Source organism: Etheostoma spectabile, chromosome 18 (assembly GCF_008692095.1).
Source record: "Etheostoma spectabile isolate EspeVRDwgs_2016 chromosome 18, UIUC_Espe_1.0, whole genome shotgun sequence".
In the NCBI taxonomy this organism is placed as follows: Eukaryota; Metazoa; Chordata; class Actinopteri; order Perciformes; family Percidae; genus Etheostoma; species Etheostoma spectabile.
The window spans coordinates 3,183,349-3,211,345 of NC_045750.1; the positions used below are offsets into that span (position 1 = coordinate 3,183,349).

The 27,997-nt window shown below is 41.0% G+C and overlaps 3 protein-coding genes and 1 long non-coding RNA gene across 6 annotated transcripts; 2 read left to right on the forward strand and 2 right to left on the reverse strand.

Annotated features, from left to right (window-relative positions):
* Positions 1-1,305, forward strand: spata45 (spermatogenesis associated 45). The gene is made up of 2 exons (XM_032542807.1): positions 1-436; positions 1,056-1,305. The coding sequence occupies exons 1-2, from the start codon at positions 193-195 to the stop codon at positions 1,073-1,075; spliced, it is 264 nt and encodes an 87-aa protein (XP_032398698.1). The 5' UTR covers positions 1-192; the 3' UTR covers positions 1,076-1,305.
* tatdn3 (TatD DNase domain containing 3) lies at positions 1,126-27,987 on the reverse strand. Of its 2 annotated transcripts, XM_032542786.1 has the most exons (10): positions 27,799-27,987; positions 27,349-27,381; positions 27,147-27,220; positions 25,502-25,586; positions 14,971-15,033; positions 4,568-4,677; positions 3,792-3,847; positions 3,594-3,706; positions 2,830-2,910; positions 1,126-2,719 (listed from the first exon to the last, which is right to left on the reverse strand). In XM_032542786.1, the coding sequence occupies exons 1-10, from the start codon at positions 27,853-27,855 to the stop codon at positions 2,567-2,569; spliced, it is 825 nt and encodes a 274-aa protein (XP_032398677.1). In that variant the 5' UTR covers positions 27,856-27,987; the 3' UTR covers positions 1,126-2,566. The 2 variants fall into 2 exon arrangements, with proteins under 2 accessions (XP_032398677.1, XP_032398678.1); XM_032542787.1 differs by lacking the exon at positions 2,830-2,910.
* On the forward strand, positions 17,611-24,453 carry LOC116706139 (ribonuclease pancreatic). Of its 2 annotated transcripts, none has more exons than XM_032542801.1 (3): positions 17,611-17,645; positions 18,125-18,174; positions 23,870-24,453. In XM_032542801.1, the coding sequence occupies exon 3, from the start codon at positions 23,876-23,878 to the stop codon at positions 24,317-24,319; it is 444 nt and encodes a 147-aa protein (XP_032398692.1). In that variant the 5' UTR covers positions 17,611-17,645; positions 18,125-18,174; positions 23,870-23,875; the 3' UTR covers positions 24,320-24,453. The 2 variants fall into 2 exon arrangements, with proteins under 2 accessions (XP_032398692.1, XP_032398691.1); XM_032542800.1 differs by lacking the exons at positions 17,611-17,645; positions 18,125-18,174 and adding exons at positions 22,785-22,957; positions 23,347-23,428.
* On the reverse strand, positions 19,635-24,549 carry LOC116706146 (uncharacterized). Its single transcript, XR_004336149.1, has 3 exons — positions 24,488-24,549; positions 24,359-24,442; positions 19,635-19,765 (listed from the first exon to the last, which is right to left on the reverse strand). It is a non-coding gene; the product is annotated as an uncharacterized LOC116706146 (long non-coding RNA).
* Positions 27,988-27,997: the final 10 nt, after the last annotated feature.

The window sequence follows — 27,997 nt, forward strand, 5'->3', positions numbered from 1 at the left end:
TGTTTTAAACTCCGGATGGAGTAACTCCTCTCTGCATACATAAAAGATCTTTGGCGCTCTTCTTCAGGTTTCCCTTTGCCATGGAAACAGTAGGATCACAAAGTCCCTACACCTTGGACATTGGACAACCAGAGACTGTATAAATAACGTAATTACAAGAAAAACAGGCTACACCAAAAAGAAAAAAACCCAATGTCAGGACCTGAAGAGCAGCGGGCGCTGCTGGAGCTGAACGGGCGGAGGGAGACATGGTGTCAGGTGGAGCTGACGCCCGAGCAGGCCTGGGAGAGGACCCAGAGGAGGCACTACAGGGGTCACCTGCAGACCAGCCCGGTGCTCCTCAGCGCTCTGACCGCCGGGCCGCAGCGCAGGGCGGCCCGCAGCGAGCGCCCGCCCGCCTCCAGGCTCCCGGAGAGAAGGCACTTCGAAGAGAGCTGTGAGAAAGCTGGTTTTGGAGATTTAACTGAAATATCCCTGCAGACCTAATGTCTCTTAGGGAAGTTACAGTGTGTGTGTTTTATAAAGTGTGTCAAATTCTATAATTAATTACAAATAATTCTGAGGGCCTGGAGGAAGTTGATGCTCAATATTTAAAACTACAACATCCCCACAGGGACAGTTTATACTTATACAGATTTTTCATATTTGATTAGTGTAGTTTCTAAAAAGTGCCAAAGCTATGCTGTGATATTGGTCTAGTGCCATTATAGATTTGATGACTGTATTTCTTTATGTGTAGAAAAACTGGAATAAAAGCTGTAAAGATGAATTAGTTGTCAACAATTAAACGAGTATGCAACTGTTTTCGACAATTAATCAGTTTGAGTCATTTTTTTTAAATGAAAAAAAAAAAGAAATTCTCTGATTCTCAATGTGAACACGTTCTGGGTTCTTCTGTGACAGCAAACTTAATATCTTTGAGTTGTGGACATTTGAGGACGTTATCTTGGGCTTTAAGGAAAACTGATTGACATTTTCAGCATTTTCAAACAGGTTATAGACTAGAGAATATGATGTAAATATTATGTGTGTAATGCCTCTTTTCTTCTCTCCAGATGAGTCCCAGCTGGTGTAGGCTGACGAGAACCCACGAGCTAAAACTACTAGTACACGTGGACCATCACGTCAACTTTCAGGGTTTTATTTCCATAAACAGAGAACATAATACATCTTTATAAAATATTTCTGTATAGGTGTATTTCTGTGTAACTTGAGTTCCTGTTGGCCTATTTGTCCAAAGCTTTGGTCCTGAGTAAAGTATCTTAACCAGTATAATAACAAACGACTAAATCTTTTCAGCCCTAGCTGTGCATTGAGCTAAATGCTAACATGCTATCAATTCTCTCTCCAGCTGAGACTAATGGGTTGGGGGGGGTTAGTGAGCAGAAGGGAGGGGGACGGGACAGTAGGAGTAGGAGGGGAGGAGCAAGCTAGCCTTTGTGTTTTTAGACAATACTCTTTACGTCAATAAGAAATATAACTCATACATAACTCATAAGTCATCTCTTCTATGGTGTTTCATTTTGTTTTACACTTTGGAAAAGTTTTGAAATTGATATGGTATATAAAACACGTACAATCACACTTGAAGGGAAACATATTATTACATATTTTGAATGTAAGGATAGAAATGTATGTAATATTGTTATATTTTTTAAATTTTATTGGGTAAGTTTGACATTCATAAATCAAACTTTTCCATATCAAGACCATGTTTTAAACTATTCAGAATGGAAATTGACATATATTTTGAGTCTCAACTTAGTAACAAATAAGAAAGTACAGTTATATCTAATATGTACTCCAAACTATCCAAACATTTTTATTTAATTTTTTAAAATGTGTTTTCTCTCTTCATGTGTTAGTTTATACTATAACTATCACTTTTTTACTTGTTCTCATATTATATCAGTTGCAATTATTTCTCTATAATCTTATGTTATGAGCTGTGATGACTGAATGTTGTAAATCGATGTAAATCGTTTTCAAAATAAAAAAAAACAAGAAGTGACATCCCCTGACATGGCTTAGAGCGCCTTTAACCCTCGTGTTGTCCTCTGTGTCACGGGGACTTGTTTATTTTATTGACACGGGGACTTGTTTATTTTATTGACACGGGGACTTGTTTATTTTATTTACACTTTGTATTAGCCTGGCGTTGTGCTTCTGGGTCCCCGGGGCCTTTTTCACTTCATGTCAACTGCCGGCGTGGCCTCGCCCTTCGGGTCTCCGAGACCCTTGTTTATTTTTATGCGATTATACAGTACACATGTTCCACATGCATCTTTGAGTGCAGGACGGGTCTCGGGACCCCGGAAGACGAGCTGAGGCTAGTGGGATACGCGTTCGAGTGCAGGACGGGTCTCGGGACCCCGGAAGACGAGCTGAGGCTAGTGGGATATGTGTTCGAGTGCAGGACGGGTCTCGGGACCCCAGAGGCCGAGGCCAAGGTAGCAGAAAAATACAACTGAATGCAGGACGGTCTCTGGGACCCGAAGGACAACACAAGGTTAAGTTAATTTTTTTAAGTTGCCTCTGGCGCCACCCTCAGGCCAAACATTGCATTTCAGAAACATGTGTACTGCACGTGAGCGTCAACTTTGGGGAACAGTCTGTGTGCATTTTGCCCGGTGACGAGCCGAACCGTTTCAGACGACAGACCTTTGACGTCAGCGATGTACCGGCAGGACAGAACGATGTTACACGGCTCGTTCCTCACCTGGGAGACAGAAAGAGACAGGCGACCCCAGGAGTACAAATATGCTGTTTAAAAGAAGTATAACAAGGGGCTCTTTAAACATGATAAAATTGAAACTTTTTGAGACTTACGTGCTTGTCGAGCCCCAGTGCAGGAGAGTCCGTTTCGAGACAGATGTGTTCCAGCGGGATCTGCTTGATCAGTTTGTCTCTCTGTGTGGTGGTAATAAAATCGGTGTTATCGTCGTTATATTCCACTGATGCAATTTAAGTCGGGTTAGCAGATTCACTCTCCATCCTCCACTACGGCTGGCATGCTGCCGGTCTTCCCAAGGGGGTAAGCCTCTCCTCTCTATGCTATTTTAATGCTATGAAGCCATCTCCTGCAGTTAGCATCCCAACATTAACATTTATTTATTTATGATCCATTATTCATTCACAAAGAAAAACTTTGTCCTTTAAAGGTTGGATTTTTCCTAATTTTATTTAATTAAGGCATTAAGATCAATCTCCAAAAAATGTTTTTTTATTCCTCTTTTTAATCAACTTTAGCCTGGGTTCATAAACTCATGAGCACCACTGAATTAAGTTATTTGGCTTGAACATAAAGTAAATTTTCCAAGGATTTACCTTGCCTATTTAATCATAAATGCCATAAGATACACCTAACCACAAAAGGATCCTCGTACTGACTCTTCGTACCACCATGCTGAAGGTTTTTATGGAACAATGGCTCAAAAAAAAAAAAAAAATGATATATGTTACATGCTGCTGCACAACAAATTGCCCCTTGGGGATAATAAAGACTCCTTGAACCTTGAAACTTAACATAATACATAATCTGTAACATCTTTTGAAAATGTTCAAACCAATGAGACGTGTGATTTCACGCTGACCTGGTGGTTCCTGCAGACAGCGGGGGGGAAGGAGAAGAGGAATCCAGCCTTCACGCCCGCCAGAGCTACCGACGGCTTCCCCGCAAAGTTATGAAGCAGAGCCCGAGTGACGCCTGACGGACCAATCACAGCCACGGCACGTCAACACGTGTGTTTTTGCAGCTGTGTCAATGTATAAAGTAGAGCGGGACACCTTACCTTGTTCTCTCATGGTCGCTATGACGACTTTAGCAGCTGATCGTGAGTGGACGTTCCTGTGCAGGAAACAGGAAACAAAAAGAGTCGTCGTCAGCGCTGGAGTCAGTGATTTAGTAACATTGGTGGATAGCTACGGCAGCTAGTCTGAAGGACAAAATACGACATTTCACAAAACAACACTTGTGTGTCTGAAATGTCGTGGTGTTTTGTCCTTTTCGCATGTAATTTGTGAGTTTTTTGGGAGCAGGACCAGAGGCAAAGGACCAAAGGCGAGCAGAACCTCTTGTGTGAATCTTTTGGATTTTGTTCTGTTACCTTGGGCCATTTTTGGTAGGCCTATGTTAATTTAATTTCAATTGGCTATATGGTTGGGCCTCTTGTGCGCGCCTGTGTTAACATGCACTTGTATCCCCGTGTGTGCTGACGCGCTCACCTGTTGACATTTGAAAGGGTTGTGTTACTGCTCTGTCGGACGCAGGCCAGGATTGGACAAAAAAATGCAGCCTGATCCACACTCTACCGTGGACTAGCCAGACCCTCCTCCGCAGCGCTGTGGAGGAAGGTCTGGCAAAGCTAGACTACTGTAAGTGTGTCTGAGTGTGGTCTAGACCTACTTTACCTGTAAATGTGTCCCAAGATAACTTTTGTCATGATTTCACACAATAAATTAAATTGATTTGAATCTAAAAACCCACCTCTGAAGTTCAGCATCATGACAATAAATAAAATAGAAGTGAAAAATATGCAACTGTATTGTTCTCTTCTACAGGTCTCACACAGGCAGGTCGAGCTCCTTGGCGATGTTTAGCTGCTTAATGAAGACATCCATCTGGCCGTCTCGGTCCTGCTGCGTGGCAGCACACCACGGCGTGAAGTCCAAACCAATCTGGAAACAAAAGTACACAACGATGTTACTCGTAGTATCCCAGGAGCCATAGGCCCACTGCCACAGCCTCATAGGAGCCCACGTGTGTGTTGTGGTTTTATTAGAAAGATTAGTTTCTCAAATGTGCCTGTCCAGCAAAAGAGATGAAAAAGTTCAAGAAGACGTTTTGTCCTTTTGAAAAGCTAAAACATGTTTTATTAACTGTACAAAGTAAGTCAACTGTTTTTGAAGGCATCCTAATGGTCACTGTAAACATTACGCAATGTTGTTAGATAGCAACACATTACTACAGATGTGTACCTGTCTAATGGCTGCCTAGTGCTGCTGCCTGCGTCCCAAATCAGGAATCATGTCTTTAGAATCTGAAGCAGAAAAAGTAAAAGGGGCGGACCTCACTGGGATTCCAACCCGATCCATAAAAATAACAGTTATGGAAATGGGACTCTGGGAATGTTGACTTAGCCCTGCGGTGCCTGAAATCTGCTCTGACAACACACACATTCCTCAACAGGCATTAGAGACAGAATGAAGGGTGTGTGTGCAGTATTGTTAATGTGCAACCTGAATCTGGTGTGTGTGCGTGTGTGTGTGTGTGTGCGTGTGTGTCTGTGTGTGTGCGTGCATTGTGACCAACACTGCTCAGTGCTCATTCACCTTTCCTCACAAGGTCAGTTGGGAGTTTTAACTACTTGACCTTTCAAGCTGTCACATTAAAGTTCGGCTTTGTTAACTGTGCACATGAGTTACGGGCTGCTGTTATAATAAAGCCTGTGTGATCTAAATTCTGGTGAAATAAAACAACAATGTGTCTAAAATGCTGGTGTGGAGGACCGATTTGAGTTTGAGACCTTGAGGTTGAGGACACTGTGTCCTCTGTCTTTGAAGAGCTGTCGTAACAACAGAGTGGAAAAAATTCCCCGCTGGGGATCAATAAAGTATAAATTAGAACCCGACAGATAAAGGATTTTTAAGGCCGATACCGATATGAATATTTGGTTATTTAAAAATCCGATATGCCGATATATATTTTTATAAAGATAATCCATAAACAGACTTCCCTAACATTAGTTATTTGGAGTTATTTATGAGTTCTCACTAAAATAATATGATAATTTGTTTTATTGTCACAACAGAACATCAAAATATATTAAAGTTCTGATAAATAAAATGCATAAAAATACAAACTTAAGATATGAAACTTAAAGTCTGTAGTGGCAATCTGTCCACAAACAATGCCACTGGGTAATATCTGAAGCCATTTCCAACTCTTGCTGTTGCAAATAATGAGGTCCGCCGTCGTCGTACGTTTTAATCCTTTATTACACGAAAGTTTGAATAAAAGCACATACAAAAAGAATAACTTGGGTAATTAAAAGCCGAGAACGACAAGATCTAAAAACATTACTCTCCCACAGCTGAGGTTGAAAAACTGTGTGGCTTCCCGGATCCAGATTCCCATCCACCTCACCTGTGATTCAATTTATAAACTCTAATTAGAACCCACAAACAGGTGCGCAGGTGACGTAACAAACAATTACCTACACAGACCAATCGCCCACACCCACACCACACGCATAAGAAACTTAAATAGCCAAATTGGCCATTACACACCGGCCCCTAATTGTTACTGTATAATAACATGACAATTCCCACATTAGTAATGGAGCCAATGATGAAATTAATCAATGTCCATAGTGTACGTGTGCATTTTTAGTCAATGTTCATGTCCAGTAAGTATTCATGGAGTAGGTAACCCCAACGTAGCGATTTCTGCTTCACAAAAACCTTAATCAGCCTCCAATAGAAGACAGATCTTTGTGATTGGTCTCTCAAGTATGTTACATTTGGTCAGGACTCTAACAGATCGCACCAGTCCTTGTGCGTCTGGAAAAGTCTGCAACATTTTTCCCTAATAGCCAGGATCCACGAGGAGCAATAGAGTCTGCCACAAGGACAATGTCCCCTGCAACAATGCTCCTTTTGTCCTTTGACCACACGTTGTCGCTCCTGTAGCAGTGGCATGTACTCCCGAACCCATCTGTGCCAGAATAAATCCGCGAGAAACTGAACTTGCCTCCATCGCCGTCTGGTGTACAGATCACTTGTGTCGAAAAGTCCTGGTGGTAGAGCAGGTTTGCCTTTTAACAAGAGAATATGATTGGGAGTCAGGGGTTCCAAGTCATTGGGATCATCTGAAGTTTTTGTGAGTGGACGATCATTGAGGATAGCTTCCACCCACACAAAAGAGTTTGCAATCCTTCGTCATCTGTGGTTTGCTGATGAAGTACTGAATTCAGCACTTCCTGATCATACGAATAATTCTCTCCCATGCTCCGCCATGATGTGAAGCACCAGGAGTATTGAAGCTCCATTTTATTCCAGATTGAAGTAAAGCATTTGAATTTGCTTGTGGTTTCAGAGCGATAGAGCTTGTCGCAGTTCAACGTTCTGCTCCAACAAAGTTTGTTCCGTTATCAGATCTGATGTGCGACACTTGGCCTCTTCTCGAAATGAATCGCCGCAGTGCATGGATGCAAGAGCTGGTGTCCAATGAGTATGCCATTTCCAATGCACTGCCCTACTGGCCATACAAGTGAAGATAACTCCATATCGTTTGATATGACTGCGGCCTGCCTTCACTTCAAAGGGACCAAAATAGTCAACACCAACATTTGTAAAAGGTGGAAAATCTGGTTGGAGTCTTTCCCTTGGTAAATCGCCATCTTTTGTTCTGCCAGCTTTCCCTATAGCGTCTGCAAATAACACAGAAAGAGAGAATCTTTCGGGCTGCTGAATTTGCACTGGTGATCCAATATTGTTTGCGAAGTCTGGAAAGCAAATGATTTCTTCCACAATGTCCAATTGCTCGTGAATGTGGCGCAAAATGAGAGTTGAGATGTGTTGGTCTTTAGCAAGAATGACTGGGTGTTTCATACCATCAGGCATTGCCGCTTTACTGAGTCTTTCCACCCACTCTCAAGAGCCCATTTTCCAGCAGTGGGTCAAGTTGTAAAGCTGACTACTTTTCTTACTCCAGATGTTCCACTTTTCAATGCAGCTATTCATCGTAAAACTTCTCCATTTGACAGTACCTAATAATAGCACTTTCAGCGGTGTCAATGTCTCCAGTGTCAAAGTCTGACTACCCAATGTGGCTTTGAACCGTTCCATCTCCTTCTTCACTTTGTTCTTCTGTTCAGTTATGTCGAGTCCATTCCTAGACACATTAAGCTTGCATTTCCTGTCGTTTCTTACACAACACTGCAACCCCTTACTCAATTGATGAACCACGCAACTGGGGATCTTCAATCTTTTCCATGAAGAGAAGTTGTTAATCAGCTGAGTTGTTGCATTCTGTGCCTCTTTGATGATTACAGTATTCACAATAGCTTGTATTTTGACCTCTGGGTCGTCATAGCTGAGCAAAGCAGGTTCCACAATGTTAATAGGCCATTCACTTTCATTCTTGACAAGGAAGTCTGGGCCGTGGATCCATCTGCAAGATGTGAGAAGTTCCTCAGCTTTCAATCCCGAGATGCTTCGTCTGCTGGGTTCGTCCGGGGGCTAACATACCTCCATTGGGAGACAGCAGTGGCTTCTCTGAAAATGGAAATCCTTTTTGATACAAGGTGTGAAAGCGTTTTGTTTCGTTCCTGATGTACTTTAGCACGGTTGTGCTATCTGTCCAGAAGATAGAACTTTCCAGCTCTAGTTGCAACTCTGCTTTCATCATTCTGTCAACTCTAACAGCAAGTACAGCAGCTGTTAGTTCCATCCTTGGGATTGTCACTTTCTTTACTGGAGCAACTCGTGCCTTTCCTAAAATGAAGGCTAGGTGAATCTTGCCCTGGTCGTTCTGCAGCCTCAGATAAGAAACTGTGCCATAACCATCCTCACTAGCATCAGAGAAGTGTTTGTAGCTGGAGACTATAAGGTTTCCAAAAATCCTTTGGTTTGATGCATCTTGGCACACTGAATGCGCTAAGCTCATTTAAACCTTCAGCCAGCTGACCCACTGCAGCTGGTAATGTTGAGGAATGAGATCATCCCAACTGTAGCTCAACCTACAGAGATTTTGCAGCATCAGCTTGGCAGTAGAGTAAAAGGTGCTAGAAATCCAATTGGGTCATAAACTGAGCTCACAACAGACAAGATGCCTCTTCTGTAAGTGGTCTTTCTTGTACTGCCATCTGAACTTGAAGGTGTCAGTTTTCTGCACACCATTGCAGTCCCAAGTGTTCTCTCAACGGGGAGTTATCTCTGTCGAAATCCAAACCCCTTTCATTTCTTTGGCTCTTTTCTATGTCGATGGACTCCAACATGATCTGCTGTTGCTGACCCTTTTCAACAATTGAAACCCTCCAACTGGCATACAGCTGTCAGGTCTCTCACCAGGGCCACCGCTTCTGCCTCCGACGGCATAGACTTCAAACAGTCATCTACAATAAAGTTCTGCTTGATGGTGTTGATTACATGCGCCGGGAATTTTTCTCTGTTGTCATCAGCAGTCTTTCTAGGGCAAAACTGGCACAGCTGGGCGATGATATTGCGCCAAACAAATGAACAGTCATTCTATATTCAGAGAGACGTGTAAGTTCACCATTTGGCCACCAGAGGAAACGAAGAAAAATCTGCTCTTGTGTTGCCACTTTGATTGGTGATACATTGCCTGTAATCTGCCATCCCCGCTATAGGTTCTTGACGAAACCTTAGAGAACTCCAAGCAAAAGTTTTTGTAAGTCAGGTCCCTGAAGAAGTTGACTATGAGGGAGATTCCTTTGAAACTTGCACCCCCAATCAAACACCACTCTCAAGGTTCCCTTTTAGGATGGTGCAACGCCATGGTGTGGAATGTACCAGACTTTTCCTTCTTTTCCTTCCAATTGGCGTTCTGGCACCCTCTCTGCATAGCCCTTGTCTATGACATCACCAAGGAAACTAACATAGTCCTCCTTAAACTTAGCATTTTTCTCCAATTTCCTTTTCAAGCAGAAGACTCGTTGTTCAACAACATGGCGGTTATTGGGCATGACAACATTATCCTCTCTGAAAGGTAATCTCAAGCAGTAATGTCCACTGTTAAGTGCAGCTGAACTGTTCATGATTGTTATAAAATGGAGATCTTCTCTGGACATTTCTGGCTTGTCATCTGCTGACTTTTCATTGAAGTCGTGATTATATTGCTTTACCAGTAATTCCTCTATGTGAGCAATGGTTATTCTGTTGGCTGAAATAGTGGGACAGCTGCTCTCGGTCTCACTGTCTCCTTTCACAGGTCCATTGATAACCCAGCCGAGTAAGGTTCTGACGGCATAAGGTCCTTCACCATTGCTGTGTATTACTTGCCATGGTTCCATCACTTTTGGAACATTGGTCCCAATTAAAAGCTCCACCTCAGCATCAATTACAGGAATTTCCACTGAGCTTAAGTGTGGCCAAACACTTAAGTCTTTGTCGTGGGAAAGTTGTCCCGCGACACAGGCATCTTAGACTGGGTGTAAACTTTAGGCAGCGCAAAGTAGGGTGTTACCAGTAAGAGCAAGCTATCTCCAGTCCGAGACAACATGACTGTCAACAAGCTTTTCTTGATTCATAGTCCTTAACCAGAATTTTAGCCCTCCTTCCTCTGACCTTCAGCTCCCTCATGAGTCGCTCAGAGCAGAAAGTAGCTGTGCTGCCAGGACCAAGAATGCATATGTAGTTAGCAATTTGCTGCCGTTTCTTTGCCTTAATCTGTACAGGCACAATTGCCAAGACACTGTCCTGTGCTCCGGCCCCTATATGGCCACATGTCTTGGGAGAAACGCATGTCTGTTTCCTGATGCTTCCTGCTGTGTGTCCTCTGAGTTGATTTTCTTCTCCTTTGACTGGATGTGAAGGATGGTAGGATGTTTCAGATTACACAAATTGCAGGAATGACGCCTATGACAATCCCTGCTGATGTGTCCACAGATAAAACACCCAAAACAAACACCTTTCTCCTTCAGGAAGTAATCTTTTCACTGTGCAGTAACTTCTCCATTTTGGGACACAACTCCAATTTGTGATCCTCTTCACACAGCAGACACAACATCTTATTGGTTCATCAGGTAAGTGTTTCTCATTTGCATTTGAGTTTCAGGTTTAGAATTGACAGCTGTGATGGGAAATAGCAAAACTGCTTCTTTTTCCTGTATAGCGTACTTGTGAGACTTTGTTTCCTTCTTTATGCTAAGTGTTGAGGTAAATGTGTCCCGAATGTTTCCAAAGAGTGGATTGGGAAACAATAGCCACCTGCCTTTTAATTAAGTTGACAATATCAATGAAACCTGCTTGGCGACTGTGCTTCTCCTGAAGCTCATAAGCAGTGTTTCTCCATTTTTCCCTCCATTTATATGGTAGCTTCGAGACAAGAGCACGTATGGTGGATGGCATATTCATCTCTGACAGTAGCTGATGTCCTCCATAGCATTACAGCAAACACGTAAAAAAACAAAGAAAGGTCTTGCAAAGCTTCAATGTCTTCCAATTTTATTTTGGCCATCCAAGAGCTTCTCCATGTATGCAGTGGCTATTTTTTGTTTGTTGCCAAAGTGTTCTTGTAAGAGGGTCCTTGCTCTTTGGTATCCCTCTGTCGGTGGCATATGGTTTACAGCTCTAACCACCTCCTTGGTTGTCCTTTGGTATATTGCTCCCAAAAGTAAAACAGTCTATGTTGCTTGCAGCCTTTCTTTCCACACCATGTCAAATGCTCTAATAAATGCGCTGTACTCAAGAGGATCCCATCAAATGTTGGATGTCTCGTGGAGGTAGTGATGATGAAGAATGTTTTTGCACTAGTAGAGCTGTTATTTCATTCTGTCGTTGCATGATGGAAAGAAGATTGCCTTGGTCCACATTAGTTTGCATCAGGTCAACATTTGAAATGGATTCCTTTGCGTGAGGTATTGCATGAAATTTTTCCTGAAACCGTTGAGGCAGCTTGGTGAGAATTCAGAACATGAGCTCTTGATCCAATATTTTGTGAAAGTGTTTCCTTATACCGCGCTCCCATTGATATGGCAGTTTCGTCACCTCCTATTGGTTGAATGAGTGAACTGATGATTGAAGTCTTTTGGCTGGGCCTCCATTAGCAAATGCCGCACTGCCGCCTCTACTGGTGAATGATTGAACTGATGATTTGAACATTGTGGAACAAATTCCATAGCAGAGGGTCTGAGAGAGCATTTACGTTTAAAACTTTGCAGATACGAATTCATTCCATCGGAGTTGAGCTCTGGAGCTCTGCACATCAGAGCCTTGTAGACATTGACCTTTGCAGTTTGAACTGCAATTTGACATTGCAATTCCAGCATTCCCTTTTCTGTCGGATGTGCTCCTCCTGAGCGTCCAGTTCATGTTTTTCTTTAAGGGCAGCTGCCTTAGCCATGAGAGCAGCCCTTCCGCCTCTGCTTTTAGGCAGGCAGACCGAAGTTAAAGACCTTAAAGACTATGACTGTACTGGCGGTTGATGAGCTTTTTTGAAACCAACATTAGAAACACTGTCCCCTGGACCCAAAATCGTCAGTAACCACAGTTGTGGGGTGCAGTTGAGAACAGTTGTGTTAGTAAGCATTGTCATCATCATAATTATTCCCTTGGGCAAGCAACCACGTTTCCATGTTTGTATTATTGCTTTATTTCTGTGCATTTGAGTTTCAAACCATTCATTTTGTTTTGACATTTCATCTTCAGGTAGCCATTGTTTCAATAAGTCATGCAACGTTCAGTTTCCACACAAAGTTTCAAACACATTCATACTTGTTTGCACCTCAGAAACATTTCCCTTTGAAAAGCATCAATTGCTTAACTTCCTTTGTTAGTTTTGTATAGTTTCTTTTTCCGGAATTCCTTTCCTTTTGATTGGATATTATTGGTAATTCCAGCGCTTTGGCCGTTAGTTTGACCCGATCTTTTCCCAAGTTCATTTTCCGTTTCACTTTTATTGACAGCTGCAGACACGTCACTCATTTTGATATCGATATAGCAGAAACTGCTGAAGCTTTATTAAAAATTGTAGAGGATGTACCTGTATCCTTGTATGAGAAGGCCAATCTCTTCCACACAGTTGTAACAATTCTTGTTTGTCCTACCGTGATTCTCCTGCGGTGCTTCGCGCAGCGCTGTCTCTCAGTCCCCGTGATGGATCAGCTGACGTGAAGAATGGAGCGCGGCGCTGTCCTTCCTCTTCATATCCGAATAGTTCAGTCTTTGAAGCTAGTTTTCAACAATGTGTAGTGGCAAACTGTCCACAAACAATGCCAATGGGTAATATCTGAATGCATTTCCAACTCTTGCTGTTGCAAATAAATGAGGTCCGCCGTCGTCGTACGTTTTATCCTTTATTACACGAAGTTTGAATAAAAGCACATACAAAAGAAAACTTGGGTAATTAAAGCCGAGAACGACAAGATCTATAAAACATTACTCTCCCACAGCTGAGGTTGAAAACTGTGTGGCTTCCCGGATCCAGATTCCCACCACCTCACTGGTGATTCAATTTATAAACTCTAATTAGAACCACAAACAGGTGCGCAGGGTGACGTAACAAACAATTACCTACACAGACCAATCGCCCACACCCACACCACAGCATAAGAAACTTAAATAGCCAAATTGGCCATTACAAAGTCCTTTGAACAAAAACACATTAACAAAAAAAGTAATCAGTGTTGCCAACAGGGACGTTGTAGAGCGTCCTCTGGTGGACAGATCATGCAACGCCAACACTCATAACATGGTTGAAAGTCCATTTGTATCATTTTTTTTTTTAATATTCATTCATCAGAACCCCTTGTCATCCACGTGTGTGGAAGCCTGTGTAATCTTAACTCTGTATGAACGGAGACAGTTGTGTATTACAAAGGAAACAACAATGTGTCTTAAATGGAGGTGTGGAGGTGTGGAGGACTTATTGGAGTGTGAGACCTTGACAGCCACTACTTTGAAGAGCTGCTCAAAGGTTGAGGAGGGATTATGTTGAGGTGACAGTAAGGGCCTGGGGGATGTATGATGTCAGTATTAGTCCATCAGGTATAGAAACTAGAGATGGAAATCGATTCAAAGTTGTAATCGTGATTAGTCACATGAGTGTCCTAGATAACTCATGAACAATCACACATTTTTTCATCTGTTTTAAATGTACTCTCTCTCTCTGTTGCTGTCTCTCTGTCTCTGTCTGTCTGTCTGTCTGTCTGTCTGTCTCTCTCCCTCTCTCTGTCTCTCTCTCTCTCCCTCTCTCTGTCTCTCTCTCTCTCTCTCTCTGTCTCCCTCTATCTGTCGCTCTCTCTCTCTCTGTCTCTCTCTCTCTCTGTTTCTCTCTCTCTCTCTGTCTGTCTCTTTCTCTGTTTCTCTCTCTCTCTCTCTCTCTCTCTCTCTGTCTCTGTAAATTGAACATCTTCAAGTGGCATTTGAGAATCAACTACTCTGGTGGTAGTCTTGCATTCCTAGCGCTGCAAATGAGGGTCAGACTAGTCCACACAGCATCCGGTGTGGGATAAAAACTTGGATCGGACAGATAGTCTAGCTGGCTGTCTGGATTCACCCTGCAGAGATCTGAGGACCAGGTAACCATAGTCCTAGAAATTCACCAGAGGTTAGAACGCCAACACAAAGATAAAGGACGGGGACGGACATTTGGCCAAAATAAGTGACTGTTAGAAAATGTAACTATTAAAGCTGAATATCTTTAAACTTTTACTGGCTCATGATAGCCATCTTCAAGCACCCAGAGCCACATACCTCCCCAGCTGTCTTCAGACACTATGGCTAAACGTCTCCCCTTTTCCTGTCTTGACTGCTTCACTCCCTTCATAAGTCATAACATTATTAATGAGCTTTGAGATAGTGCTGCTGTTTGGGGCATGGTAACCATGGAGAAAGGAGGGGGGATTTCAGTGTATGAGTGGAAACTGAAGAAGTTGTTTGTTAGTCCATCTCTGTACTGTTTGCAGTGTTTGGGACTTGCTCCTTGCACAAGTAAACAAACTCCAAAGTGATTCCAGTGACTCTTTGTCGTCTTTTGGTAATAATTTCTATTAAAAGTGACTTTCGGCAGAAATTCTGTCAGGAGCGAAGCAATCCTGGAAGTAGTACGTGGTGACTACATAGACTACTCTGGTGGTAACTCAGCTCACATCTACAGTCTTTAGTTGAAACTTAACTTCCCATGCAAAAGATAGAAATACAAACTTTTGTTGTGTGTGTGTGTGTGTGTGTGTGTGTGTGTGTGTGTGTGTGTGTGTGTGTGTGTGTGCGTGTGTGTATGCAGTCTACCTCTCCGATAGCGACGAGGCGTTCCCTGTGTTTGAAGAATTGTGGGAGGGCAGCATCCAGCTCCTGTGGGAAAGCCATCATTCATTCAGCAGCGTTTTCACCGTTAACACACGACACCACGGCACAGGGAATAGGTGTGCAACTAAAGAATAGAGAGCATAGCATGTTCCAGAAGAAAACAAACATGAATGTATCTCTTTCTGTACATTATAGAGAGGTCTAGACCGGCTCTACCTGTAAATTATAGAGTGTTGACCTGCTCTATCTGTAAATTAGAGAGAGAAAAACAGAGAGAGAGAGAGGGAGAGAGAGACAGAGACAGAGAGAGAGTTCACACACTTTCTCTTTTGTTGTTCCCAAGTTATTCAAAGAGGAAGCTGAACCCTGAGAGCTTGTTTGCATGGATCACTTTGGTGATAAAGCACCAAGCCAGTTTAGTGGAAAGCGAGAGATAAGGTGTGAGGATGCGTGGGAGACAGCCGTAGCTCTTCCACACTCCAGATATGAGGACACATCCACAGTCCTGTCAAGCTGCAACATTTTGAAAGATAATGGGTGATGTTAGATTCCTGCATGTCTTGTTGTCTGATGCCCACCGAGGGGACAGAACGCTGCAAAAAGACACTTTTATCCTTAAAATCACACTTTTAACAAACTTCCCAGAGAGACAGAGAGAGAGAGACAGAGACAGAGAGAGACATTCTGTCATTTAATTCAACGTTTTTGTCACTTGGGGAGAGATATGTAGTCGCCAAATGATACGATAGATAGTTTTGAATGAAAGACTGTGAGGAGGTTGGAGTTATGTTCTAAGAGTTGTAAGATTGCACCACATAGTTGTGCTAATCGTTGTGCTAATCGTTGTGCTAATCGTTGTGCTAATCGTTGTGCTAATCGTTGTGATAATCGTTGTGCTAATAGTACCAATAGTACCTTGTCCATGGAGAACCTGCTGACCTACTGCATCACAGTCTGGTGCAGCAGCTGCACCGCGGCAGACGGGGAGAGGCTGCAGAGGGTTGGAAGGTTTAGCTGCATTTCATTACAGTGCAATATTTATTTATTTGTTAACGCTTAACTACTTTTCACACAATGTGTATACAAAGCTAGTTTATATACTGTATGTATATATAGTTGCTCTCAGGACTAAGGACTGTGCACCAGCCGCCCCCCCACACACACACACTGTAAAGGTTTTGCTTCAGTCTCATTGCACAGGTACTGCACTTGTGTATGAAGACAATAAAGGCTTTCTATAGTATTCCATTCAAAGAGATAACCAAAACTGTAATCTCTCTCTTTACACAAAACTAGTGTGGATCAGTACGACCAAAGTGATCCATGCAAACCAAGCTCTCAGGGTTTGAATAACGGGGGAAGAACAACAGAGAGAGTGTGTGGAGGGAGAGATGACATCAGAACAGCCTTAGAAAGAATAATTCATGTGTTCATCTCATAGCAGTTAGATTACTGCAGAGCTCTCATCTCATGCCTCACAACAATCAGCTGATTAAAAACACTGCAGCCAGACTCAGAACCAGTCTGACAGGAGAAATCCCATTTCAACATCACGTCTGACACTAATTTCAGCATTTAAATCAGCACTTTTAATGGGACTGAAATTAGACACTAAATGTCTTAAAATAGACAGTAAATGACAAAGTAGACAATAAATGACTGTAAATAGACACTAAATATCTGAAAGTAGACACTAAATGAATAAAGTAGACACTTAATGAATTAAAGTAGACACTAAATGAATAAAGTAGACACTTAATGAATTAAAGTAGACACTAAATGTCTGAAAGTAGACACTAAATGACTGAAAGTAGACACTAACGGTCTTAAAGTAGACACTAACGGTCTTAAAGTAGACACTAACGGTCTTAAAGTAGACATTAAATGTCTTAAAGTAGACACTAAATGTCTTAAAGTAGACATTAAATGTCTTAAAGTAGACACTAACGGTCTTAAAGTAGACACTAACGGTCTTAAAGTAGACACTAACGGTCTTAAAGTAGACACTAACGGTCTTAAAGTAGACACTAAATGTCTTAAAGTAGACATTAAATGTCTTAAAGTAGACACTAAATGTCTTAAAGTAGACATTAAATGTCTTAAAGTAGACATTAAATGTCTTAAAGTAGACACTAAATGTCTTAAAGTAGACACTAAATGTCTTAAAGTAGACATTAAATGTCTTAAAGTAGACACTAACGGTCTTAAAGTTGACATTAAATGTCTTAAAGTAGACACTAACGGTCTTAAAGTAGACATTAAATGTCTTAAAGTAGACACTAAATGTCTTAAAGTAGACATTAAATGTCTTAAAGTAGACACTAAATGTCTTAAAGTAGACATTAAATGTCTTAAAGTAGACAGTAAATGACAGAAGAGTAACTCAAACTAAAGTTAAAATAAATCCCAATGTCTAAAGTAGAATAAAAGCTAAGAGAAATGAAACCTGTAATCTCCTGTAGGGATGATATCACTATATTATAATATGTTATCTGCTGTTAACGCTATGAAAGATAAAGTGGGCGTGTGTTATAATATGGTATTATATTATCTGCTGTTAACCCTATGAAAGATAAAGTGGGCGTGTATTATAATATTTCACAGTATAAAGGTGAAGGAGTTCTCAGACTTTTCCATCTCTCTTTCCTGTCCTTCAGGTAAATATACTTTTTATTATTAAACTTATCTGATTGGTTTAGATTCTGTTTCAGCTACGAGAACAAAACTTTTCATGATTATTTTTAATGTTCATGGTGTTTGTTTTCATTTTGATGCTTTTTCAGAAGTTCTCGTTGCTTTTTCCACTGTTTTTGCAGCGTTTTTACAACGTTTCTGTGGGATTTATTTGGTGTTTTTCTCTCTTTTTCCCCTTTCTCGCGGCTTTATTCTGTTTTTTTTCTGAAGAACCTTAAAGTTAAAGGCACTTTTGAACCATTAGGCGCATTTCAACTGTTTTTTAAAGTTTTTTTCAGACTTTTTTGTCACTTTTATTCTGTAGTTGTAGCATCATTTGTCCTTCTCTTTTTAAAGAAGTTATCTGTGATGTAACCTGTCTGTTACGATCCATATGACCTGCTCATGTTTGGTTTTTCTGTATAATCTTTGTAATGAAGTGTGTTATCATGTGATATTCCAGGTATTTCTCCTGCTGCAGACTCTAGACCTCATCTCTCTCCTGTCATTCAGGTAAATAGACTTTATATTATTATTCTGTCTTTAGCAGTTACACTCTGTATGATTATACTGTATCTTATTCTGACTGCATCAGGACTTTATGATTTCTCTTCAGAAAGATTCATATTAATAATCCTGTGTGCAGTTTTTCTGCTGTGTAGAAACTCCCGATGTCGCTTAACAAGTTCTTACATCATCAGACAGTTAGGAGACATTTATTAAACTAAAGGTATACACTACATTAGGAAGATGGAGATGTTACATATGTCAGAGTAAAGGCTCTAACAGCTTCTATATGATAAAATGAGATAGGTTAGATATGTCAGAGTAAAGGCTCTAACAGCTTCTATATGATAATATAAGAGAGGTTAGATATGTCAGAGTAAAGGCTCTAACAGCTTCTATATGATAATAGAACAGATGTTAGGTATGTCAGAGTAAAGGCTCTAACAGCTTCTATATGATAATATAAGAGATGTTACATATGTCAGAGTAAAGGCTCTAACAGCTTCTATTTGATAATATAAGAGAGGTTAGATATGTCAGAGTAAAGGCTCTAACAGCTTCTATATGATAATATAAGAGATGTTACATATGTCAGAGTAAAGGCTCTAACAGCTTCTATATGATAATATAATAGAGGTTAGATATGTCAGAGTAAAGGCTCTAACAGCTTCTATATGATAATATAAGAGAGGTTAGATATGTCAGAGTAAAGGCTCTAATAGCTTCTATATGATAATATAATAGATGTTTCATATGTCAGAGTAAAGGCTCTAATAGCTTCTATATGATAATATAATAGATGTTACATATGTCAGAGTAAAGGCTCTAACAGCTTCTATATGATAATATAAGAGAGGTTAGATATGTCAGAGTAAAGGCTCTAACAGCTTCTATATGATAATATAAGAGAGGTTAGATATGTCAGAGTAAAGGCTCTAACAGCTTCTATATGATAATATAAGAGAGGTTAGATATGTCAGAGTAAAGGCTCTAACAGCTTCTATATGATAATATAAGAGATGTTACATATGTCAGAGTAAAGGCTCTAACAGCTTCTATATGATAATATAAGAGAGGTTAGATATGTCAGAGTAAAGGCTCTAACAGCTTCTATATGATAATATAAGAGATGTTACATATGTCAGAGTAAAGGCTCTAACAGCTTCTATAACTCTGTTCTCCAGATCAACATGAAGAGCTCTATCTATACCAGTCTTCTGCTGATCTCTCTGATCCAGCTGTGCAGAGGCTTTCTTTTTGGGCCTAGTGAAAACAAGTTTATAACCAAGTATATTGCGGCCTCTAACCAGTGCACTCAGTTGTTGATGGACAGAGGACTCGCTGACCTCAAAAAGACCTGCTTGCCGGAAAAAAGCTTCATCAAAGCAACAGTGGACCAGGTCCGAGCCGTCTGTGCTGGAACAAGAAGTGGAATCAGCAAAGACAGCTTCAAAATTATTGAGTGCAAAGTTGATCCTGAGCATAAAACCCCCCCCAACTGTGAGTACACGATGGAGGAGGTGGAGAAGAAAGTTCTGGTCACCTGTGATAAAAACGTCCCGACTGAGTTTAAAATACATGAGTAATCTATTACTACCTGATGAACCAGAGTAATCTATTACTACTACTACTACTATAGTAATCTGTTTGAATAAACACATTACACACGTTAACTCTGTGTCTGTTTTTAATTAAGTCATTCATAAAGTAGATGTGGGTGAACTACAGAGACAATATAATTATTATTATTATGAAAATAATAACTTTGTAAAGCCCCCAAAGTCTGGCATTAAACTCTAAAACACTGAAACAGTGGCAGTAGAAAACAGAATAAAATAAAATGATCAACTAAATGCATCCCCTTCAGTGGAAACCCAATAAAATGGCTATACTCTCTATGTGTATATGTTACATATACTATAGATAGATATATACATATATTATGCTTAGTTGTGTGTTGGTGGACCATTGTGTCTCAAAGAAATATTCTATTCAACTCAAAGAGGCTTTATAAGCATGACCATATTGACACTCAGTATTCAAATACAGTCACAAAATTCAACGTTTGGGCCTTGGACCTTCGCTGTTACGATGGAGGATTTACACCGTCAAGTTTTTATAAGTTTTAATCTTCTGCATACTCTATGTGTGTAACAAGCATAGTGTGTGTCCATGTGTTTGTTTGTCCGTCCATGTGTGTGACAAGCATAGTGTGTGTTTGTGTGACAAGCACAGTGTGAGTCCGTGTGTGTGTGTGTGACAAGCACAGTGTGTGTCTGTGTGTGTGTGTGTGTGTGTGTGTGACAAGCACAGTGTGTCCAAGTGTTTGACAAGCACAGTGTGTCCATGTGTGTTACAAGCATAGTGTGTCCCTGTGTGTGTTACAAGCATAGTGTCACTAATGAGCAACTATAGGCCAATATCAAACCTTCCGTTTTTAAGTAAAATCATTGAAAAAGTAGTCTTTCAACAACTCAACCATTTCTTGTCACTAAGCAACAGTTTTGATACCTTTCAGTCGGGTTTCCAACCACACCACAGCACTGAAACGGCTCTTGTCAAAGTCTTTAATGACATCCACCTTAACACAGATAATGGCAAAATTTCAATCTTAGTATTACTTGATCTCAGTGCTGCATTTGACACGGTCGACCACGACATATTACTAGACCGATTGGAAAACTGGGTAGGACTTTCTGGCTTAGTACTAAACTGGTTTGAATCCTACCTAAAAAATAGGGATTACTTTGTGTCAATAGGTAATTATGCATCTGAGCGTACAAATATGACGTGCGGAGTTCCGCAAGGCTCCATTCTGGGGCCTCTTCTGTTCAACATCTACATGCTTCCACTGGCTCAGATTATGGAGAAAACAAAATAGTTACCATAGTTATGCGGACGACACACAAATTTACATAACCTTATCGCCAGGGGACTACAGTCAAATACAAAACTGACTAAGTGCATCAAACAAATTAACGACTGGATGTGCCAGAACTTTCTGAAATTAAATGAAGGAAAAACTGAGGTGGTTTGTTTTTGGAAAAAAGAGGAACGATTAAAAGTCGGCGCTTAGCTTCAAACAACAATGTTAAAAAACAGACAAAGCCAGAAATCTTGGTGTAGTCATGGACTCAGACCTGAACTTTAACAGCCACATTAAGACAATAACAAAGTCAGCTTACTATCACCTAAAGAACATATCAAGGGTTAAAGGACTTATGTGTCAACAGGACTTGGAAAAACTGGTCCATGCTTTCATCTTCAGTAGACTTGACTACTGTAACGGGGTCTTTACAGGTCTCCCTAAAAAATCAATCAGACAGCTACAGCTGATTCAGAACGCTGCTGCTCGTGTCCTCACTAAGACCAAGAGACTGGATCACATCACTCCAGTTCTGAAGTCTTTACACTGGCTTCCTGTGTCTCAAAGAATTGATTTCAAAGTACTCTTGCTAGTTTATAAATCCCTTAACGGTTTAGGTCCAAAATACATTTCTGATCTGCTACTACACTATGACCCCCCCAGACCTCTCAGGTCATCTGGGACAGGTCTACTTTCTGTCCCCAGAGTTAGAACTAAACAGGGTGAAGCAGCTTTCAGTTTCTATGCTCCTCATATCTGGAATAAACTCACAGAAACCTGTAGATCCGCTGCTACTCTCAGTTCTTTTAAATCAAGGCTGAAGACCTTCCTTTTTGATGCTGCCTTTCTTTAAATGATGTTCATTTCTTTAAATTTCTTATGCTGCACTGTAACTTTTATTCTTGTGTTTTATGTGTCCTAATGTTTCTATTTTGTTTTTAACTTTCTATTCATGTGTTTTATTGGTTTTTAATGCTTATGACTTTTAACTGTTTGTACTTGTGTTTTATCTGCTTAACTGATTTTGTGTAAAGCACTTTGAATTGCCCTGTTGCTGAAATGTGCTATACAAATAAAGCTGCCTTGCCTTGCCTTGCCATAGTGTGTCCCTGTGTCTGTTACAAGCATAGTGTGTCACTGTGTGTGACAAGCATAGTGTGTGTCTATGTGTGTGTTACAAGCACAGTGTGTGTCCAAGTGTGTGTAGTAAGCATAGTGTGTCCGCATGTGTGTGACAAGCATAGTGTGTGTCCATGTGCGTGTAATAAGCATAATGTGTGTCCATGAGGAGTGTGAAGCATAGGTGTACGGGATTAGAGGACCCCCAAAGCACCTGAACCAACTCCGTAAGACCGCAACGCCCCAGAATGCACCCTGAACACACCTCCCTGTAAGACCAGCACGCCCCGAAATGCACCTGAACACAACTCCCTGTAAGACCAGCCGCGCAAAATGCACCTGAACTCACCTCCCTGTAAGACCACACCCCAGAAGGCACCTGAACAACCATCCCTTTTAAGACCAGCATGCCCAGAATGCACCTGAACACAACTCCCTGTAAACCAGCACGCCCAGAATCACCTGAACACACCCCCCTGTAAGACCAGCACGCCCAAAATGCACCTGAACACCTTCTTGTGAGACCAGCACGCTCAGAATGCACCTGAACACCTCCCCCTGTAAGACCAGCATCCCCAAAATCACCTGAACACACCTCTGTGTTATTAACCATCTGACCAATCAGTGTAACTTTGTCTGTTATGAATAAAACACATCTGTCTCTTTTTTAATGAAGCATCTTATTGTGAAAATCCAGTTGCACTACTTCCTGTCTGCTTTGTCAAGGTGTATTGCCATTCATACCAGGAAACCAGGTGTTTCTCTCCAGGCGTCGAGTCAACACTTTGGCAGTTTAAAGAAACTGTAAGTTGATTTATTAAAATCCATTTTTTTCCATTTGAATGTCCTTTTAGAGACGTTACAGTTTAGTTCAGTCAACATTATACTATGTGAATGTGTCTGTATGTGTATCTTTGTGTGTGTGTGTGTGTGTGTGTGTTTGTCTGTGTGTGTGTGTGTGTGTATTTTGTCTGTGTGTGTGTGTGTTGTGTCTGTATGTGTGTGTGTGTGTGTGTGTGTGTATATGTCTTTGTGTGAGTGTGTCTGTATTTGTACATTTGTGTGTGTGTGTTGTGTGTGTCTGTTTGTGAGTGTGTCTGTATGTGTATCTTTGTGCGCGCGTGTGTGTATCTTTGTGAGTGTTTGATTGTGTTTAATCACCAGTTGCATATCTTCCTACGTGCTTGCTCAAGGTGTGTCTGCCGATCATACCAGGAAATCAGATCCCTCTCTCTCCAGGCGTCGAGTCGACACTTTGGACGGTCTGAAGAAACTGTAAGATGATTGTTTAAAATGCTTTTTTTTCAGTGTCTGTTACAGTTTAGTTCAGCTGACTTTAGTGTTAATCTTTTTTCAAATGGTGTGGTCTGTGTGTTGTGTGTGTGTGTGTGTGTGTGTGTGTGTGTGTGTGTGTGTGTGTGTGTGTGTGGTGTGTGTGTTGTATTTGGTTATACTCCGCAGGACTCATCTAACACTTTTTATATGATAATATAAGAGATGTAGATAATCAGAGTAAAGGCTCTAACAGCTTCTATATGATAATATAAGAGATGTTACATATGTCAGAGTAAAGGCTCTAACAGCTTCTATATGATAATATAAGAGATGTAGATAAGTCAGAGTAAAGGCTCTAACAACTTCTATATGATAATATAAGAGATGTTACATATGTCAGAGTAAAGGCTCTAACAGCTTCTATGACTCTGTGTTCTCCAGATCAACATGAAGATCTCTATCTTTGCCGGTGTTCTGCTGCTCTCTGCTGCCGTGCTCTCTGTGGACGGACAGAGTTGGGTTCAGTTTCAAAATAAGCACATCAACGATGGGATGACTGCTGGCCAATGTACCGCCGAGATAGCAGCCAGAAGAATCGTGACCCCACCCACACTGAATAACCCAAGAAACAGCTGCAAGGTTTTCAACACCTTCATCAACACACGGAATGTGAACGCTGTTTTAGACGTCTGTGTTGGGGGGGGAACACCACATCGCAACGGTTTTAGAATTAGCACTGCTACTTTTTCACTTATCGACTGTAACCTGGTGAATCAGGTTCCACCGGCCGTTCCCTACAACTGTCGGTACAACGGTGTAGCTCGTAACAACAGAAGGATTATAGTCAGATGTGAAAACGGTCAACCTGTTCACTTTCATGGAAGTCAGTAATCCTTTATTACCTAATGAACCAGAGTAATCTATTACTACCTGATGAACCAGAGTAATCTATTACTAGGTGATGAATCAGACTAATCTATTACTACCTGATGACCCAGAGTAATCTATTACTACCTGATGAACCAAAGTAATCTATTAGTACGTGATGAACCAAAATACCTGATGAATAAAACACATGTGAGTTTAACTTTGTTTTGTTTTTTTGCTGTCATGTTCATTCATTCATAAAGAAGATAACGTAAATAAAACAACATAGATATAAGTATTGTTACAATAATTATTAATAATTACTTTGTTTGTGAAAAACCTTTCACACATTAAATATGTATAAACTGATAAATAATCACTACTTTTAGCCTGTATAGAGCAGCATAACTCCACCAGACTCCATGTAAATAATCACTACTTTTAGCCTGTATAGAGCAGCATATCTCCACCAGACTCCATGTAAATAATCACTACTTTTAGCCTGTATAGAGCAGCATATCTCCACCAGACTCCATGTAAATAATCACTACTTTTAGCCTGTATAGAGCAGCATATCTCCACCAGCCTCCATGTAAATAATCACTACTTTTAGCCTGTATAGAGCAGCATATCTCCACCAGACTCCATGTAAATAATCACTACTTTTAGCCTGTATAGAGCAGCATATCTCCACCAGACTCCATGTAAATAATCACTACTTTTAGCCTGTATAGAGCAGCATATCTCCACCAGACTCGTTCGTCACGCTCATCCCGCTCCTTGTTTGCGGGTTAGCTCTCCACCAATCAGATTGGTCATTGAGTCCGACTGCCCATCCATGACGGCATGGAACACACCAGACAGACACCATGTGTGTCAGCGCCTTAAGTCCACAAAACCTTTAAGGATTTTTCAAGGATTATGAGAGGCATAAAAACCCTGTGGTTTTAATATCCTAGCTACTCTTTTGGACATTTTGTGTACATTTTTGTACTTTCAATAATACCGTAGATTAAAAGGAAAAAAAACACATACACCCTCGTCTCCTCCAGAGGTTCAGAGTCCCACCCTTCCTCTGTCTGTCTGTCTGTCTCACACTCTGAACTCTGACCCTGGGACACCACTGAGCAGGCTGGATACAGCTTCTATCTGAATCCACTAAGTAAAATAATCAAAAGATGGGTGAGGCGCGGCCTGTTTTACTACCTGAGGCTTCACGCTGCGCTGCGCGGGGCCCTCGTCACCCTGCAGCGGATGGATGCCAAAACATGGGGCCACCAGATCTGGATAACTGTGAGAAGAGAATTCCAACGATAACAGCCTGAATAATAAATGCAATGCTTTCCAGCTGAGAGCAGCTGGACGGGAACTGTGTCAACACATTTTGTTCTGTACATCAGGCATTTAAGTTCTGCACAGAGTCGGTACAGTTTGGAGGTTCTGGACCTTTACTTTTGCCATTTCTTTTAGTTAAAACTTTATATTTTTGTATATGTGTATCTAATTGGTGCAGTTTCTGCAGCCAACTCTCCAGTTAATATGCAAACATATGAACAGCTTCTAACATAAAAGAGCTGTGTTTTCTTAAAAGGACCCATGGCATGAAAATGTCACTTTATGAGGTTTGTTAACATTAATATGAGTTCCCCCAGCCTGCCTATGGCCCCCAGTGGCTAGAAATGGTGAAAGGGGTAAACCAAGCCCCGGGTATCCTGCTCTGCCTGCTCTGTCTATATAAAAGAGACTTCAGATCCAGTATTAGGGACCACTAAGGTCTATATAAAAGAGACTTCAGATACAGTATTAGGGACCACTAAGGTCTATATAAAGAGACTTCAGATACAGTATTAGGGGACCACTAAGGCCTATATGAAAGAGACTTCAGATACAGTATTAGGGGACCACTAAGGTCTATATAAAAGAGACTTCAGATACAGTATTAGGGGACCACTAAGGCCTATATGAAAGAGACTTCAGATACAGTATTAGGGGACCACTAAGGTCTATATAAAAGAGACTTCAGATACAGTATTAGGGGACCACTAAGGCCTATATGAAAGAGACTTCAGATACAGTATTAGGGGACCACTAAGGTCTATATAAAGAGACTTCAGATACAGTATAAGGGGACCACTAAGGTCTATATAAAAGAGACTTCAGATACAGTATTAGGGGACCACTAAGGTCTATATAAAAGAGACTTCAGATACAGTATTAGGGACCACTAAGGTCTATATAAAAGAAACTTCAGATACAGTATTAGGGGACCACTAAATAATTCCACTACAATAATGAATGAATGAAGTGAAATGTTGCATTTAAAGGACTTCAGTTACAAGGCTGTTGTTTAGTAAATCCATCACTGCCAGCGCTGTATTGGACATCTTTATTTAGACTTTTTGTTCTACCAAACTTGTTTTGTGTTGGTAAGGAGGCACTTGGCTTTAAAATGATCACTCCCTCCAATATCATGAATCATATCACAATTGCAATGAGATATTTTCCACAAATCGTGGAGCCCTAATTCCTGACTCCAACAGTGTGACCCAGGAGTTACACACAGCATCGGTATGATTCTTCCGAGGTGACATGTCTCTGTTATAATAAATGTTTTGGACTTTAGATTTCTGGTATGACTGTCAATGCAAGTTGTACCAAAAACGTCTCTGAATTCAGATTTATACATTCAAGTAAAGGCATCAAGTTATCATTCTAATCATTTATGTAAAGACTGGCCGACTGTACAAGTTGAACTACGTACATCACACACACACTATGTCCTATTTTACGAGACAGACACTATGCATTTCCTAAGACCGATTACATAACACTGAAGGCACACTGTACATACCGTTCCTGCAGCTGGAGAACTCTGTCAAACTCGCTGACTTCTTCTGTAACTGCAACCAAAGTCTTTACCCCAGCCTACACACACACACACACACACACACACACACACACACACACACACACGTAGTGCTAGCAGTATTTGTGATTGATTTCCATCGTGCTGAACTCAGAGACTTGCAGTCTGTGGTTGAACTACAACTCACCTCCCTGGTCCTTTGGATCACATCCTCTAGATCCTGCAAAGACACAAAAAGTTAGTTAGAAAAAACTCAAACTATTTAAGAAAAATTGCAGAGAACAAGTGAAATGATCAGGGTTCAAAATTAACTTTTTCGTCCACCAGCCAAATGGCTAGTGAATGTGTAATTTTTACCAGCCACTATATAGATAACCATTGTTTTTTGGCTGGTGAGTGAAGGAAATCTGCCCGCCATTTGTATATTCTACCAGCATTTGGTGCTAATTTTGAACCCTGGAAATGATGTACGACAAATGATAACACACGTCTGTTGTGGTCAACATACGTGAATATGTGTGACATTCATACACAGCAGGTGGCAGTCTACAACTGATGTAATGACATGAGAGCCAAATACTTTAAAAAAAACATCGCTACGTTTTTTACTAGGTTACGTTAACTTAGTGCGACTTACTTCTGCAAACTCCCGGGCTGATATATGACAGTGACAGTCAACGAAGCCATTCTCCATTGTAAACGTAAAAATAATGAGCGCTAAGAGCGCAAACTATACTTGAAAACTGCGACATTTGCCCATTTTGTCTTTGAAAACCATATCTTATAGCAGGGCGGAACTCTTCTGCGACGTTTGCATTGTTGTTCCGGGGGATAAC